Here is an 18,072-nt window from a genome sequence, read left to right as displayed (position 1 = left end):
AATTTAGAGTCTAGTCTAATAATTAAAAAAATATTTTAAAGACATTATAATAGAATATATGACAAAATGAGAAAAATAAATTATAGGTCTGTAATAAAGGTTCAACAAGATCTAAATTTTAGATCTAGATTTGATCTGTTTTATTTTTCGGATGTTCGTAGTTTTAACTAAATATCTATTTCTAAGTTGTATCAAAATGGATGCGCCCATTAAACATTATAATTTTCAAACTTTAAAAAATTAAATGTAGATCTAGATCTATATAATATGATTAGTTGTAGTCTCATATAGATTTTAAATCATAAAGCAAAGCCCAAAGGTAAGTTGAATCTAATTAAATTATTAAATAAAATATTAGACTAATAAGTATAAGTAATAAAAAGGCTTGAGTCAGACTAAAACTAGATCTAAATCATGTAAATGAGACTTGACTTGACTCACTTAGTCGTCTTAGTTAGTCTAAGTCCTAAGACTTAGATTAGATCATTAGTAGTGACTTACACTCCAACATAGATGAGGTTACGTGTCAATGTGTTATGCGCCAGGAAGCCCATTGACTCCGACTTCAGCCTGCTTTTCTTTCTGGGTGTGCTCCCATAGCCTTTGCCTTTGAATCCTTTGATCATCCAAGATCATAGACATAGAGACATAGATTGCAAGGCAGCAGGTGTTTATTTTCGGAGTTTTCTCTCCTAGATGAACTGCTATCCCTAGCTAACGGGTTTCATCTACCCGGGTTTAGAGTTAGAGCGCCCTATACTCGCTTTTTGCAATCATTTCCCACCAGACAAGGAAATAGAGATTGACCACATACAAATACCTGACCAAGAAGACTGTCTAAGGTAGTTGCACCAAAAAATTTAAATTAATCTTATACCAACAAATGTGTAATAGAATGAAAGAGGATGAAAAATGCTTTCCAACAACACCATGTTTATTATGCTAGCATTATTGGTTCAAAAGTTATTGTGATTTTAAGTTTGTCCGAGGCGTCCTGACATCCAATGGACTTTATATAGAGAAATTAAAAAAAAAGTGAAGCAAATTTTTTTTAATGTGAATATTTCCAAAACTATTGTGAATACATATACAAAAGTATATATCAAATTGTACAGTTTTAAAGGAGGAATTTTAATTTATAAGTGGCAAATCAAAATGAAATTAAAATTATAAAATATCATTTGTAAATTACGAAAAAAATACATTTTTTTCTAATTTTCTTAAAATAGTCTATAAAAAGAAAAATGCTCCTGGTTGTCAAGTTTTCAACACAATAAGCTTCTAAATTGATCTAGAATCTAGATCTATCTAGTTGTAAAACAATAGTGTAGATTAGAAAAGAATCTTTAAATTTAAGATTTAGATCTATTTAATTTTATATTTATTTGAAAGAATATTTTAGATACCTAGATTTACAGATTTTTGCTTTGACATCGACTGACCAAAAGAACTCCCAAGAATACAGATCTTTATAATATTTTATGTTAATAAGCAATGATATAGGTATAAAGAAGTGATTCATTCAATTTTACATGTTTAAGTGTACACTAATTTTATTTTTCTTATGTAAAAAACAGATATTATTGATAAAAGGTCATCCCGACCTTAGTGAAATTCTAGTACCTGATAAAAGTGTGCTAAGTTTTAAAATATCGTTGACTCGTTTAATCATAATAAATTTGGTATCATTGGAAAGCTGAATGAATTTTCTAAGTGTATGGTTTAAAACTAAAGATGTACGGAAACCTATTTTTATTTTCCTTGATATTTGAAAATTTCAAATTTTTCTGATTAAAATATTTAGGACATAGTAATAGAAAAAAATATTTTTTTTCCCACTGGCCATTATAGGAACCTCTTATCTTTAGAATAAACTCAAGAAAATGTCATAAAAACACTCAGTTATAAAGCAATGTCTTTTCTTAGGACATGCTTAATTTCAGTTTTGTAAAACCTGAACAGGAAATTGTTTCGATGTCAAATGTGTTTTTAGATCCAATATGGCCGCCTGTGAGAGTACCTAGTCTAATCTTAGGAGATATGAATAGTCACTCTCAGAGCTGGGGATACCCAGACCTAAATGCCAGGGGAGAAGAAATTGAAGAATGGCAAGCAGAGAACAGACTTATCTTGCTTAATAAACCTGAGGACAAACCAATCTTTTTCTCAAGAGCCTGGCTAACATCAACCACTCCAGATCTAGCCTTTGTAACAGACAACTTATCCAAAAAGTGCACCAGAGAAGTTGCAGACCACCTAGCCACCAGTGACCACAGACCCATATTGATCAATATCGATACCTCCTTCAAAATATCAGAAAACTCCACCATCCCCAGATGGAACTACAAAAAAGCCAACTGGCACCTATTCTCAAAGCTCACAGACCTATACACAACTTCAATAAACTGCAAATCAAATCAGGTTAATAAGTCATTCTCAGCTTTCTCCAAAGCAATCCTCCTAGCAGCTAAGGAATCAATTCCTAGAGGAGCAAGAAAAGATTATATCCCCAACTGGTCTGATCACCTTCAACAACTCCACAATGCCACTATTGAAGCCAGAAATACAGTAGAAAATAACCCTTGTATAGAAAATAACATAAATCTAAAAGCAGCTAATGCAGTTTTCAGGAAAAATTACCTTTCCGCCATGAGGAAAAATTGGCATGTAAAAACAGAACTAAACGTAGATAGAGATGGCCACAAACTCTGGCGTATAGCCAAATGTCTCAACCAGGAAGAAAACAGAACAACTCCTATAGTAATAGAAAAGGACAACAAACCCCTGAAAGGCCAAGAAGCAGCAAATGAATTCATTAAGTTTTTCCAAAGCGTAGGACAAATACAAATTAATGAAAGTAGAAATAAAGATGTAAACTCAGAAATCCAAGATAAAATTAAAGAAAACAATCCAGCTTACTCCTTGGGAATGACAACTAATCTTAAAATGAAGGAACAAGATGAATCCCTAAAAGTCCTCAAACCAAAACAAGCCCCAGACCCAGACAAAATATCAAATGACATTCTTCTTCACTTGGGTCCTCAAGCCAAAAGAAAACTGCTACAAATATTCAATGCTATCTGGAAATCTGGCATAATTCCAAACATCTGGAAAAAAGCCATTAAGATCCCTATACTAAAGCACAGCAAACCAAGAAATAAACTTGATAGCTACCGTCCCATCATCCTCACTAGCTGTACTTGCAAACTGATGGAAAGAGTGATAAATAGAAGGCTGACATGGATCCTTGAGTCAAATAACCTACTCATTGAAGCCCAGGCTGGCTTTAGAAAAGGCAGATCAACAGAAGATCAAATTGCCTTCATCACACAAGAAATAGAAGATGGCTTTCAAGAAAAGAAACCAACAACAATTGTGTGGGTTGACTTAGAAAAAGCATTTGACAAAGTCTGGGAACAAGGTCTCTTGCTCAAGCTAATCCAGCATTACATATCCCACAGAATGTACAACTGGATAAAGGAATACCTAAATAATAGAAAAGCCTTAGTTTGCATGCAAAGACAAAGAAGCCACACAGTGGGTATAAAAAATGGCATCCCCCAAGGAGGAGTCCTATCCCCAACACTTTTCCTAATATTCATAAACGATCTAAATCAAAACCTACCAAAAAAAGTTAAAAGCAGCATGTATGCAGATGACCTTGCCTTAATTAGCACAGAAGAATATGTAGGAACATCTAAATTTCGATTACAAGATGCTCTTGATAAACTCAATAATTGGTCCAAAGACTGGGGCATGTCCATTAACACAAAAAAGACAACATATACCATATTCTCACTGTCAACAAAACAACAAACAATAAAATTAACATTAGATAAGGAAGCTTTAGAAAAAAATGACAGCCCTACTTATCTTGGAGTCACCTATGACCCGAGACTAACCTGGAAAAACCAAATAGATAAAACACAGAGTAAAGGCATCCAGAGACTATCCCTCTTGAAAAAATTAGCTGGCACAGATTGGGGAGCATATCACAACATCCTGAAAAAGACCTATACCAGTTATGTAAGACCTGTACTAGAATATGGTGCCACAGCATGGGGCTCAGCAGCCCAAACCAACCTAAGAAAAATAGACAAGGTTCAAAATATTGGTCTAAGGATAATGACAGGAGCAATCAAAACAACACCCATAAGAGCTATGGAGGAAACCGCTGCCCTGATCTCTCTGGATGAAAGAAGAGAAATAAAAATCCTTTCCCAATTCACTAAATGGAAACCTTGGAGAGGCACCCACTCAGAACAAAAATCCACAAAACTGGCACAAAAAAACATCTCAAAAGGACCAATTTCATACAGGAATCTCTAAACCTAAAAAAGAAACACCAACTTGGAAAAATTACTCTGGAATCCTCGATACACTATAATGAATCTCCACCCTGGGATAAAAGCCCTCTTCCTACTATAAGGGACCATATTGAAAACATAAAAAGAAAATGCTAGCAAATCATCCAAGTTCCCCTCACAGTCAGATTGTCTTTCTAACAGATGCGAAAACAACCCTCCAAAGCTTGCAAAATTCTGATTCCCCTTATATTAAAAACCTCAGAACAGCACTTACAAAGCTCAACAACAACAGCAAAAAAACTGTTATTCAATGGATACCAGCTCACATACAACTAGCAGGAAATGAGAAGGTTGACACACTCGCCAAGAGTGGTAGAACAAACTCACAAGTAAACTCTGCTCTCTATCCAGAAAAAATGAAGAAATTAATTGTAGATAAAATAAATGAGAAATGGACGAGCTCCCATCCAAATCACAAGAAAGATGACGCTTACTATAAGCTATCCCGACAAGACCAACGTCTAATCTTTCGACTCAGGACCGGACACAACAGAATGCGACAACACATGTTCCTGAAGCTCAAAATTGGAACCACTGAAATCTGCCCATGTGGAGTATCACCAGAAAATGCCGACCACGTCCTCCAAAACTTCTCTCTCTACCAAGAGGCCCGTATAAGACATTGGCCCCAAATCACCCCAATAGAAAGAAAACTATATGGAGAGCTCCCTGATTTGGAAACCACTGCGCAGTTCATCTCATGTATTGGTCTAGTCATATGAACACTCCAACATAACAATGAGAACGATGAAGAAGAAGAAGAAGAAGAAGTGACTTACACTAATAAGTTGACTATGACTGAGTATTATGGTATACTAGTTACTTCTAGTTTGACTAAGACTTAAGACTGACTTCGTCACTTCTTTTAGTTTTATAGATCTAAATACTTTTAGCTCTAGTACTTTTATTGACTTTTACTACTTTTTTAGGAGATAAAATTAAAAATTTAAATAGACTTAGACCAGGTCTGACCAGGATTAGGATACTCACTGACTCAGACTGGATAAGTAGTGGATAGATATATTATATAATATATTATATACATTTGATGATTTACATACACCGAATATTATAATTTATATAAAACTGAAAGACTAGATGATTAGATGATAATGATAATTGATAGACATCTAAATTCTATTTATGATCTAATCATCTAAATTCTAAATCTATCTAATACTAATAGTACTAATACTAGTAATAGTACTGAGTCTGAGTAGTCCAATTGTCTAATAGTCTAGAACTCTAGATCTAGATCATAAATTAATCAATGTTTCATTGTTTGGTTTCAAAGTATAGTCAATTATAGTGGTGGTGGTGGGTTAGATAAAAATCAATAAAAATAGATGAGCAGTGAGTAAGCAAAGCAGTTCGATAAAAAATTTAAACACATACAATACAGTGGTGATTATAATACACTAATTAAGAAAGTTTACATTAAAACATAGTTTCTCTAAATCTATCATGATACACATCTCTTTAAAAAGAAAAGATCCCCCCCCCCCCCCCATTTTATCCTTGTACCTTGGGTAGATCTAGAAGTGGAATTATTATTTAAAATTAATTTTGTTAGTAGAAACAAATTATTATTGAATAAAGAGAATGTCTGTAAGTAGTGTAAGTTGAGTGAATTTGGTTAGTTCATTAAAAATGTTGTGATTTCATACTGCTGATATAAAATGGACACATGAAATTATATAATATCACAGTGTTTCATTTATTTGGTTAATCTTAAGTTAAAGTGCCTAACATAGATCTAGACCTAGTAGATGTAGATTGTACTACAACTAGAATCTAGATCATTGTCGTAGATCATGACATATGGTGATAGATTAATTGTTTATTGAGACAGTTTGATACCATCCTTTTCTTCCTAGACAATCTGTTCTACTTTTACATTTACCTAAAACTATCATATATTATATAATATTGTATTTTTGACGATTAAATACTAGAAACTACATCTAAAACATATGTATGCAAAATAGAGCAGTGATATTTATCACAAAAGAATGTTCACATTTGTCTACATAGTTTAAACAGTAAAATCTTTGAAACTTAAAAACAAAAGGTGAAAAATGTAGTTGGCAGTAATGTATACAACAAAATATCATAAAGTTAATGTCATGTTGTAGTTGGTGTAGCTCTTGTGATTTTATATTCTCACTTAAGCAATGATTCTCCTTATCCAGTTTGACATTGATACATACATCATCATCATCATCACTCCTTTGAGTTCCTCATGGAACATAGGGCCTCGACAAAAACACACCACTCTCCACGGTCTCTTGCTAGCTTTTTGATGGTTTCCTCAGCTCTTCCCGGTCTTCTCTGCTTCTTCAAGTACACTGCATCCCCATGTTCTTTTTGGTCTTTCTCTGCTTCTTGTTCCCTGGGGGTTCCACTCTAAGGCCTGCCTAGCTCTGTTGCTGGTATCTTTTCTAAGGGTGTGACTTCTATATTTTTCTGTCCACTCATCTCCCACAGTTTGGTGTTTTCTACTTTGTCATACATACATACACAAACAAAATACTTCTAAGAAAGACTTTGATGAAAAGGAATGTTCTGTGCTTTTTTTCCCCTGGTTTCAGACAAAATTTTTTTTTTATAACAAGGCAATAACAATTTAAAAAAAAAAAGATTTCACTGTTTATTTCAGATGTCAACCAAGGACACTGGTTTAGAGAAACTTGGTATTGCCACAGGAACACATCTCCATCTCGCTCTGACAACTTCAGCAGACCCACTAAATGCAATTCAAGAGTTTCAGAACTTGAACGGCATTGATGCCGAATCTTTAAAAATTGCTTTACCTTTTTTAGATTTACATGGAGTTAAAAGGCTGACATTAAATTTGTCCATTTTTGAAACGATACGAGAAAAACTACTGCAGGTAATGTAATTTTATTCTGATGACAATTTACCAATTTTTGAAAGAAACTCTCAGTGATCAAACCTTTTCATCACTAAACTTTTGTCAAACATATTGCTTTTTTCCCTAAGAATAGACATTAACCCTTGAAAACAAACACTAAGAACAACTTACCAGTAAATTCTTTTAAGATGATAGCAAAACTAAATTTTACAGATATATATGAATGGTAAAATATTAAATGCTTTTTTTTTGGTTTTAAATGAAAAACATCACATCAGTGCTTAGATTAAGATTATTTGATTGTTCCTCTAACATGGACGTCTCTTATTATTCTCCTCACTAATATATCTGGAGTAAAAATATAAGCAGAGGATAGCATTGGGTAAAAACTAGTCTGTAAATCTTAAATATGTGTGTTAGCTAGCAGTATATATAATGAAATGTCTGCTATATAACCTTGCAGAAAATTGCAGAACTTGCTGCTAGCAATGAGCCAGAGTCTATTCAAAAGCTAGAGACATTACTTGATAACAGTTTTCCTGCAATCAAAAACAAAGACATTCGACCAGTTGTAATGGCAACCATGAAACATCTTCCTAAAGTCAAAGAGGAGTATTTGCAATATCTGCTGGAAGACAAGGTAGCTGTGGGAAGGTTTCTCATTATTTTTTTTGTCACATGTAATTTTACTTTGTTTCTATTAGAGCTCAATTCTATAACTCCATATCCAAATGCAGTACCATTGTAAGGCCACTTTGTCTCTAAACTTTTATATAACTTATTGCCATATTCATTGTTTGTTCTAATTTTCTTTTTATTGTCCATGTCAGATTTTACTGTAGAAATCATTTCAGTTTTGATTCTCTTCACAGTTAAAAGGTGTATTGTTAATTAACAAAATAACTAGACTTGTCTTTTTACTTTCTAAAGTTCATATAGGATTTAATTTAATGTTTTTTAAAAGTATTCTGAAGAAATCTTTGTTCTATGTAACCTTCTCTTGTTGTTTATTTTCACAGGAACTTTACACAGAAGCTGCAACTGAAGTCAAAAGACAAATCTGGGAAAACAACCAGTCACTGTTTGGTGATGAAGTACAGCCATTATTGGCTCAGTACTTGAAAGAAAAAGAATGGTCCTTGTATAGGCATGACAGTCCTGGTTTGACATTCTTCTCATCTAACCCCAAGCAGAGACGCCAAAAAGAAACCTTGACACAACTCCTGGAAATGATTGGTTCAAACGTTAAACTCTATGACATGGTGCTGCAGTTTTTAAGGACCTTATTTCTCAGGACCAGAAATACACATTATTGCACATTAAGGTCTAGCTTTTTTCATTGACAGTAACATATAATTTTTTGATTGACAGTAATATATACCTTATTAATGGACAGTGACATATAACTTATTTCTATTTCATAAAATTGCAACATTTTGTTTGGTATAAAGCTCTATGTTGAAACAAAATTAAACATACATTATATTTAATATGTTCAAAAAACCTCAGTCCTAGGACCTTTTACACAACTTAAACATAACTCTTAAGCTAAGCAAAAAAAAAATCAAAGTTCTTGCTTGCAAATAATATGGTCCAATATAAAGGATTTGAGCAAACCTCTAATGGACTATTTTATTTCCATTCTGAAATATGCAAACATGCTATGTAATGTCAGTATCTGTGAGGTAGTTGAAATTTAGGATGTTATGGTCCTGTGAAGCAGGTAAAATATGATGTCATGTAGGGTCAATATCTATGACACAGGTGAAATATAGAATGTTAATGTCTGAGAAGCAGGTAAAATATAATGTCATGTAGTGTCAGTATCTCTGAGGCAGGTGAAGTATAGAATGTTAGTTAATGTCTATCTGGGAGGCAGAAAATATAGGATACAGTAATCATTAGAACTAATCAGATGAAAACCTCACCCGAGATTCAAATTCCACTAGACTACCACATCTCATGTTGCTTTAGCAGTTTTATCACACAAGTCATTTCAGAAAATTGAATTGCTTTGCTATTTAAGTTCAAATGATCAGATTACTCTATAATTCATACTAATTAAAATTAGATTTAAATTATAAATACATCGTCGTCAACAGATACAAATTTAAAAAAAACACCAACAAAAAAACCTTCCACAATATATTTTTTTTTTTCTATTTTGTAGAGTTGAACTGCTTATGGCTATACATGACTTGGAGTTAAACTCAATATGTTCTAAAGACCCTTGCCACAAGTTCACCTGGTGTGTTGATGCTTGTATCAGAGAGAAGACAGTAAATGCAATGAGATCCAGGGAACTTCAAGGTTTTCTAGACTCAGTGAAAAAAGGACAAGAATTTGTTCTAGGGTAAATTATACTTTTGTTTTGAGTAGAAGGAAAACATTGTTATACCATATATAAAAAAGTTTGGGAACGTTCTAGAAAGGTTGTATTAAAAATTCATTAACCATAGTTGTTGTTTTTTTCAAACATTATATTATACCCTTCAAAATAGTTCCAGAATGACCCTCTTTCTGAGTTTTTCAAAGACCTCTTTATAAAAAACTTGGTAGATAGTTTATCTTGGATAATTCCCCTTCTGTCAAAAAAACATCTGCAATGATTTGATCTTCGATTTACTCATTCGAGCTTTCTTTGGTCGAGAACTGGTGTGAGATGCTCCATCATGACAACACCCTGTGTCCAGGGGCGGACTGGCTATATGGGCATTTGGGTAAATGCCTGGTAGGCCTGTACCCAAATGGGCCGGTAGGGCCACCTAAAGGGCCTTATGAATGAGACTATAGAAAGTGTTACATTAAATTGTTAAATGTTTTATTCTATTCTTTTGTAAAAGGAACCCTCTGAGCTTCGTGTTAAAAGAAAAAGCTTTTACAAACACTATAGTGTGATTAATACTAATTTATTCTAACACATTTTTCCAAAATAATGTAATAGCCTATATCCGTTGGCAGGGCTGCTAGTAGGCTTCATCCTTTTAGGACCTACACACTTGGCGATTAAAAAGCAACATAAGGCCTATATATTTCTTACTTATGAAGATTCATTGTATGCATGCGTTCATTTATTGATACATTAGGTAGACCTAGAATTGGATGCCCCTCGTATGATATAAGCCTACAATTTGTGGGCCGGATTGTATAGAAATGCCCGGGCCAATCTTAACACCCAGTCCGCCCCTGCCTGTGTCACAGAATTTTTAACTTCAAAAGGCATTCCTGTGACTTCTTCCTAAGCTGCCAAATGTCCTCAAAGACCTCATTTAGAGATTTCAGGAAGCTCACAAAAGAGTGTAATGTATATGCTGAAGACCATAACAGTTGAAGACTTCAAGTGGGAACAATGTCTCCTTCGATGTGTAGCTGCCCAATGGAGACTATTTTAAAGGGGATAACATTCATGTTTGAAAAATAAAAAAATCCATTTCATTACTTTTCTGCCACACCCCATATGAACCTTCATTATGTTTGTACAAATAATATCTTTATGTTTTTTTTTATAATTTCAATTTGTCTGTATCCTACAAAAAGTCCAAATAAAGTTTTTGGAAGAATCATAATAAGCTTATTCTGTTGTTTACACTAAAGTGCTTCCTAAATTTATCTATTGCCAATTATCGTATGATTGAGTATTTGTATATTTATTGCAACATTTATAAACACAAGAATGTCTAAACTATGCTTTCTTTGTTTGTTTTTAGAGATTTGTCCATGGTACTCTCTGATCCTTATGCTTTGAACATAATTCTCCAATCATTAATGAAAATGCTACAGAACTGTGTCAACACTGACACATTGCCAAGGGTGAGTACTCAGTTCTAACTTTATTTTTTTTTAATGTATTGATTTTTGTTGTTGTTGTTGAAGGTTGTTGATTTTATTTCTTTTTGTTTACTGTTTTGTTCATGTTAAATGTTGCAAGTGTTGAATGACTTGAATATATTTTCTACTTCCTTAGGACAGTGCTGATTTACAGCTGTTATGTAGAATGACAGCACTGGGGTTAAATGCTTGGGAAATGATTGACAGTGGACATTTTCGAGAGCCAAAATTGGTAAGATCAATAAAGTGTTTTTTATTTCCAGATAGAATATATGGACCTTCATCATGAAACTAATAACTTTGATGCTTTATAAATCTCTTTTTTTGTTTGTTTACTGGGTATATCTTTTCAGTACTATAAAGCAGTTTTTAGAGATAATTTTACTTTTGAACTCAAAATGTTTTTTTAAATACCCCGATACTCAAATTAAGATAATTCTTAAAAGACCTACATGTAAGACATTAGGAATTTATATTTTATGAATGACATTTGGAATTTACAATTTGGCACTATACATTTTTGCATTATGATTATCTTTAAAAAAAAACAACTATTTATAAAAGTAATTTTTTTCTGGATCATATTAAATATTTCTCTTACAAAACATCATGAATATGCCTAGGTTGTCTGATACAGTATTATTTCTCTTTCTAATAAATCTAAATTTATGTACAATGACTTAAAATGTCACAATAAGTTACTACAGACAAAATCAATATGACCACCTTCAAGTGCAATAAATTTAGTAAAATATTGTTTATGAAATCCATCAGTTTTATTTAATTTCTTTATTTTGGGGGACCAGACTATTACTTCTAATCTAACATCAATTATCAGTAGATTTCATATTTGTTTGCTTTTAGTAGAGCTTAGCTTTGTTGAAACTTATGTTTTGTAATATGTGGCTAGGTGTTGTAAATGATTCAAAACAGTGCTTAAGACTCATGAAGACATGACCTATATATGGGAGTTTTTAACTTCAAGAAACTTAATTTTGAAAAGTTTTAATTGTTGTGATTTATGAATTTAGAAATAGCAAAACTAATGTCAAGACCTGACTGTTGTATGAAAGGTATTCTGTGTAGTCTTCCTTATAATTAAAGCAGTTGGCTGACAGATCTTTCATTTCTACTTTCGTACAGGACCCAACATTTTTCACCAAGTTTCTGGCATACATAGTTTCTCTAATGGCTGAAGATCAGATACGACATTTCTCTGGGAAAGTCCCTGGGGAGAAAATTGTTCCTCCACCACTGCCCCCTGACATGTATGCTAATTGGATCAGCCAAAGTTCACTTGCCAGTATGGTGGCCATGTATTACTGTTTACAGGTCAGTGCAACCATTCCATTTATTTTGTTTGTTTTGTAATTTTAAACCACTGAATTAGATTTAAACAGCTGATACTGACATTTTAGTATGTATCAATACAGTGTGCAAGAATGAGGGACCGTCTGGCCTTGGTTCAGATCCTGCCTACTATGATCCACTGTGAGAATGACAGAGCCTACAATGACACATTCTTACACTGTTTGACATCTTATCTGATACACATGAAAGATGACTTTCAACATGAGGATCTGTGTGTAGCTGTACTGGATGATTTTTTCATAGTAAGAGTCATTTTTAGTTTTAGTTTTTTATGCCATATGAAAGGAGAGATTTTAGAACTTCATGTTAGCGCTTAGGTCTTATAATAAATCATGTTACCTGAATACTACCTCTGTTGAATTAAAAAAAATTTAAATATCAGTCCACCAACTTTACATTATCAATAACATCTATATGGAAGTCAATGGTGAATTTGAATTTTTAAATTTACATGACTGGTGCTACTTGATGATCTGATCATGTCAACTCCTGAATATTTAACCTATTAACATTCAAGGCACTTTGGTGGTACATCTTGGTCAAAAAGCAATACAAATATTATAGTAACTGATCTTGGAAAAAATGTATGATCCATATTGAAAATATTTTTTTTATCATAATTATCCATATTGTCACAAAACTTTATATAGAAAACACATCTAAAACATTAATTATCCATGTCACTACTATAGGAAAAATGAAAATTGACCACTGTGGACAAGTCAACAGCTCTGGGTCTATATTAGTCTAATTAGATCTAGGAAATATATTATGATCCAAAGTACACAATTTTTTTTATTATTTATGATATTTATTCATATTTCCACATAACTTTATATGAAAATCATTTTGAAACATATAAAATGAATATTCTGAGCTCATTATCCCTTATCACTAGATTGCAGAACATAAATCTAAAGAAAATAGAGCCATTTAATTTGTTGTTATTCTTACACTATGTATTTATGTATATGGAACCCTTTTACTGTTAATATTAATCTTTTACTCGTTTTCAGCCAGCATCCTCTAGAGAAAATGTCTTGAGACATTTGTTGAGATTGTTAATGTACATTCATCACAAACTACCAAAGAGCAAACTTGAGGCAATGATGGAAGAAATCTCTTCAGATAAGGATGTGAGTTCATACACTTACCTATATGTTTTTTAAGAAAGCTACTATGACATATTTTTAGCATAGTATTTTCATCTGCCATGCTTAGAGATAGTTGAGCTTTTGATAGTTGAAATGGTTAGGCATGTTCATTTTGCATCACTTTGATCAGCTGCAGCTTTACCTTTCAACTGCAATCAATATTGAACTCCCGCAGAGATGATCTGAAGTTGTCCACACATTTTTTCTATATTATGACCAGGAGAGACACCCACAGTGTTTACTTCATTGATTTGTTAGTCTTTTAAATGTGGGTGGAACAAAAACATTGCACATAATAACCTAATTAATAGACACTGGTAAAAATATAATTTGTACAATACTTGATAAGTGGAATACTGAATGTATTAGTATTGCACATAATGTTATTTGTTAATTAGTTTGTATTTCAATATATTCCACTTATCAAATGTGGGCTTGGCTGCCAGGCTTATCAGACTATCATCTTGATAAACTGAAGATCCAACCCTGTTTTCTATCATTCCCTGCTGTTTTGTCAGAAACCTGGTCTCAGATGTAATAATCTTTTCTAAAGGAACATCTGAAACTTTTGTTTAATAACACTTTTAATGAGGGATTAGTTACATCAAGAGTTGTTGTTGTTTTTTTCCTGCACACATCAAGTATTAATACACACAAAAACTGATTGTATGAGATAAAAATTGTTTAATTTATTTTTCTCTTATCTAATGTCCCACTAGATGTCTGATTCTGTGAGGTCAGCTGTAGAGATATTACGAGACAAAATTGACCACTTTGAACCAAGTCCTGTAGCAAGTCCAGACAAAATAGATTCACCGTTAATGAGTGTTCCTGCCCCAACTCCAGCGCCACATCGGTGATAGAGTCAAACACAGTTGTATATATTGTCTATAGCAGCTACACATGATTTACTTACATGTGTTTAAATATGTGTGTTGTCCTAGAAATAAAGACACATTGAAAGTTGTTACAGTTATTGTCTCTTAACATATTTTATTATATCATCACTAGCTTATGAAATTCAGAGGTGTAGTAATCCAATCTATCACACAAATAGTTACATAAGATGTAAGGAAAAGCTCAGTTCCATTACAAACAACCAGATCAGGATTTATCCTCTAGTGCTTAGAATTAACCATTTAGAAATGTGTCTTGATGAATCAAGTTTAAATAAGGCTAAGGCTGCTACATTGATTCTTATTGGGTTAATTAAGTACTATAAGAAAAATAAATCCTACTTTATATTCAAAGAGTATAATAAACTAAACATTATGATTTATATTTTATTTTACAAGATATCCTACTAATTTTAAATAATAGAAATTTAGGAAAAATCTCAGAACACATAAGTGGTAAAATAAAATTAAAGTAGCACCATCAATAATAATTATTTATATATATATATATGTATGTATATATATAAATGTTTTACTGACAAAGTGTGTGAAATCCAAGCATTCTATAGAATTTACTAGATATTTATACATAAAAAAAGAGATAAAATTAAAATAAAATAAATCTGAGATTAACAACAGAATATCTTAGAATTAAAAGTATATTTCTATGTCTCTATGATAAGTTCAATTTTTAGATTAGGGTACACTCTTTTAAAAGCAACAAAAAATAATTAAAAATAGTAATACACATTTATACAAAATAATTTTGCTTAGTTTTTTCTAAATAAATTACACTGAGAAATTTAAAGATACAGAAATATTTTGCATCCTTAGCGGGTCAAACTGTCTATCAAGATTGAAAATCTATTTGATGTAACATGTCAGTAAATCACCAAATGTATGCATGGAACTACATTCCCAATATTAGTCTATTCCTTCATGCAAACAAAATGTATTCATGGAACTACATTCCCATATTAGTCTATTCCTTCATGCAAACAAAATGTATTCATGGAACTACATTGTCAACATCTCCTTTCAATAGAACTTAGTGAAAACAAAATTCCACTTACTTGTATCTTTTATGTATATAGATTGGGACTTAAAAGTGGATTACTTCAACCTGACTGCAGGAATTTAAATCCTATAAAAATATTTTTTTTTAAATACTGGTAGCAGTTGTTTCTTCTAGCTTAGTTCAGACAGTAATAAAGTTCAAGGTCATATAAATGATAAATCTTGTAATTAGTTACAAACTCTTTCAACATTTTGGTAAATTGTATCAGATATTTTACAAATAAAAAAGATTAAATAACTAACTCCTGTTTCCTCACAATCATCACATGGAAATGTTTCAAAAGCTTATAGACCAAGATCAATGTCCAAGATTTGCAAGCATATAAGAATGTGACCATAACCAGGGAGTGCATCAGTCTGATTTTAATACTGAGGGCTGACCATCAAAACAAAGATGCTTAAAAAAAAATTATCAAAACCAGATTTCACAAAGCAGATTATTCAAGACAGGGTCTCTTTAATTATCTTTTTTTTTTAATTGGACATATGGGATTTTATTCTGCTTTGATGGAAAAAAGTGGACTATATCTACTACATTTGTGTACCGGAAACTAAATATTTGTGACAAACCTTATTTTTCTTAGGGATCTTATGTTACAGCTATGTACTTGTTTTCCTAAGATGGTATGTAGCTTTATTATATAACTTTATATTTATTACTAGGAAGGTATGCAAATGTTTTTTTTATTATCAAAGTATGATCTGTGTCTGTGTGACATGTTTCATTGGTTTAGTACTAAAGTAGTTAGTTAATGGCTTTTAACTTAGGCCTACATAATATTATCTGGCAATTATGACATTTTAAAAACTTTTTTTTTCAGAATGAGTTATCTAATGGTATCTTAAAGTTCAAATATATTTATACTCTTTATGTTTGTTTTTTCAATCCTATAATAATGAACGTATTTACGCAGTAAAATACATTCTAATTTTTACTAAGGCTATTCTCTATTTTTTCAATGTTATGAATGTAAAGAATTCTTTTTTGTCATGAGACTTCACTTAAATAGATTTAACAATTTTTTTCATTATAAATCAATTTTTTTCAATGTTATGAATGTAAAGAATTCTTTTTTGTCATGAGACTTCACTTAAATAGATTTAACAATTTTTTTCATTATAAATCAATTCACAGTATTTAAAAAAAAAAAGGTTGCATTTTTTTATTAAACTCATAGGTCATCTAACACCTAGCATCATCTTATGGTGTTTGAGGTCTATACTCTTAAACACAATTTTGAATTGATTCTCAAGTGATATTTCTTTAAGATTGAAGAAAACAAATTCTTCTGACATTTAAATATGTTGCAGTCTATCAAACTTAACATAGTGGCCTCGTAACAGCACATCAGCAGTCACATTATAATGACATAATCAATCATTTGGAAGCACAGGCCTCACGGATAAAGTTAACAATGTGTACAATGTGTAATTGGAGTTGGGGTGGCTGAGCGGTAAAGCGCTTGGCTTCCAAACTGGTGAAGACTGGGATTTTTTATTTCGGGATCTTTGGCCGCCGTTGAGTCCACCCAGCTCTAATGGGTACTTGACATTAGTTGGGGAAAAGTAAAGGCGGATTTGAATAGGAAAACGCTTAGTGATAGCCTAAAGTTTGAACCAGTGAACAGTGTATAGTTATTTCTATATGAAAGAGTCATAGGACATTTATAGTGTTGTAACATATATACAACTTTTGATAAATTGATTTTTTTAGCGAAATTTTTTTTTTAAATATAGTTATCTATATAATGGCCTCGAACTGACCCGTGACGCCGCAACGAGCTATTGGTCTACACCTGAGATGAACTCCTATTGAAAAAACAGAGCTGGAAGGACTAGTGCTCTGGCAAGAAACTTAGCCGTTCGGCGTAGTGCCTCGTAGCTACCATACAAGTCGAGTGACTGCATAGCCAGGTTCCCCCTTAGCTCACGGAGCTGGGGACACTCGTACAAGACATGCGACACTGTTTCGACGCTCTCTCCACAGTGACGGCATCGGGAGTCAAAGTTCGTGCGGAACCGGGCAAAGTATGCCCCAATAGGACAGTGTTCCGTTCTGCACTGCGCAATAATTGCCACCATGGATCGTCGCGATCTGGTTCTGTCCGGTCTGGGTAGACTATAAGGGCCCCATACCCTGATCTATCTATTTATTTTGAAAACCCGTGGTATAGTCCTTCCGCGAAAGTCGGATCTGCCAAATCCAAGGGACAACTGTAGCTCCAATCGCACACCTTGTTCTTATAGAACATCAATTTGGCTTCGGCATTCTGACTGCGCATCAGGAGAGAAGATATATAATATTATTATTAATTCAAAGCGACAAGCCAGGAAAGTTCCATGACTGAATCCGTCTGTGACGGTCTAAGCAACTATTTGGTTATTTGCAAGTGTTCTGGCTCAGCTGTTAGTAGTTATTTTCCAACTCCAGCGTGATTAGCAGAAATTATTATTTAGTTTGTTGATTTTCATGCAAAATGTTTCTGAATCATTAGTCACTTTTA

At 32.8% G+C, this 18,072-nt stretch overlaps 1 protein-coding gene across 1 annotated transcript; it reads left to right on the top strand.

The window, feature by feature from the left end:
• The first annotated feature begins 161 nt into the window (after nucleotides 1-161).
• LOC106072287 (negative elongation factor B-like) lies at nucleotides 162-14,565 on the top strand. Its single transcript, XM_056042102.1, has 11 exons — nucleotides 162-319; nucleotides 7,027-7,260; nucleotides 7,706-7,882; nucleotides 8,262-8,566; nucleotides 9,413-9,595; nucleotides 10,950-11,052; nucleotides 11,207-11,302; nucleotides 12,214-12,402; nucleotides 12,504-12,683; nucleotides 13,458-13,577; nucleotides 14,315-14,565. Exons 2-11 carry the CDS (start codon nucleotides 7,027-7,029, stop codon nucleotides 14,453-14,455), a joined length of 1,728 nt encoding a protein of 575 aa, XP_055898077.1. The 5' UTR covers nucleotides 162-319; the 3' UTR covers nucleotides 14,456-14,565.
• The last annotated feature ends 3,507 nt before the right edge of the window (nucleotides 14,566-18,072 follow it).

The sequence above is a fragment of the Biomphalaria glabrata genome, chromosome 9 (genome assembly GCF_947242115.1).
Source record: "Biomphalaria glabrata chromosome 9, xgBioGlab47.1, whole genome shotgun sequence".
Classification (NCBI taxonomy): Eukaryota; Metazoa; Mollusca; class Gastropoda; family Planorbidae; genus Biomphalaria; species Biomphalaria glabrata.
The sequence above is the reverse complement of the archived record's forward strand: the minus strand, read 5'-3'. Positions and strand labels throughout refer to the sequence as shown.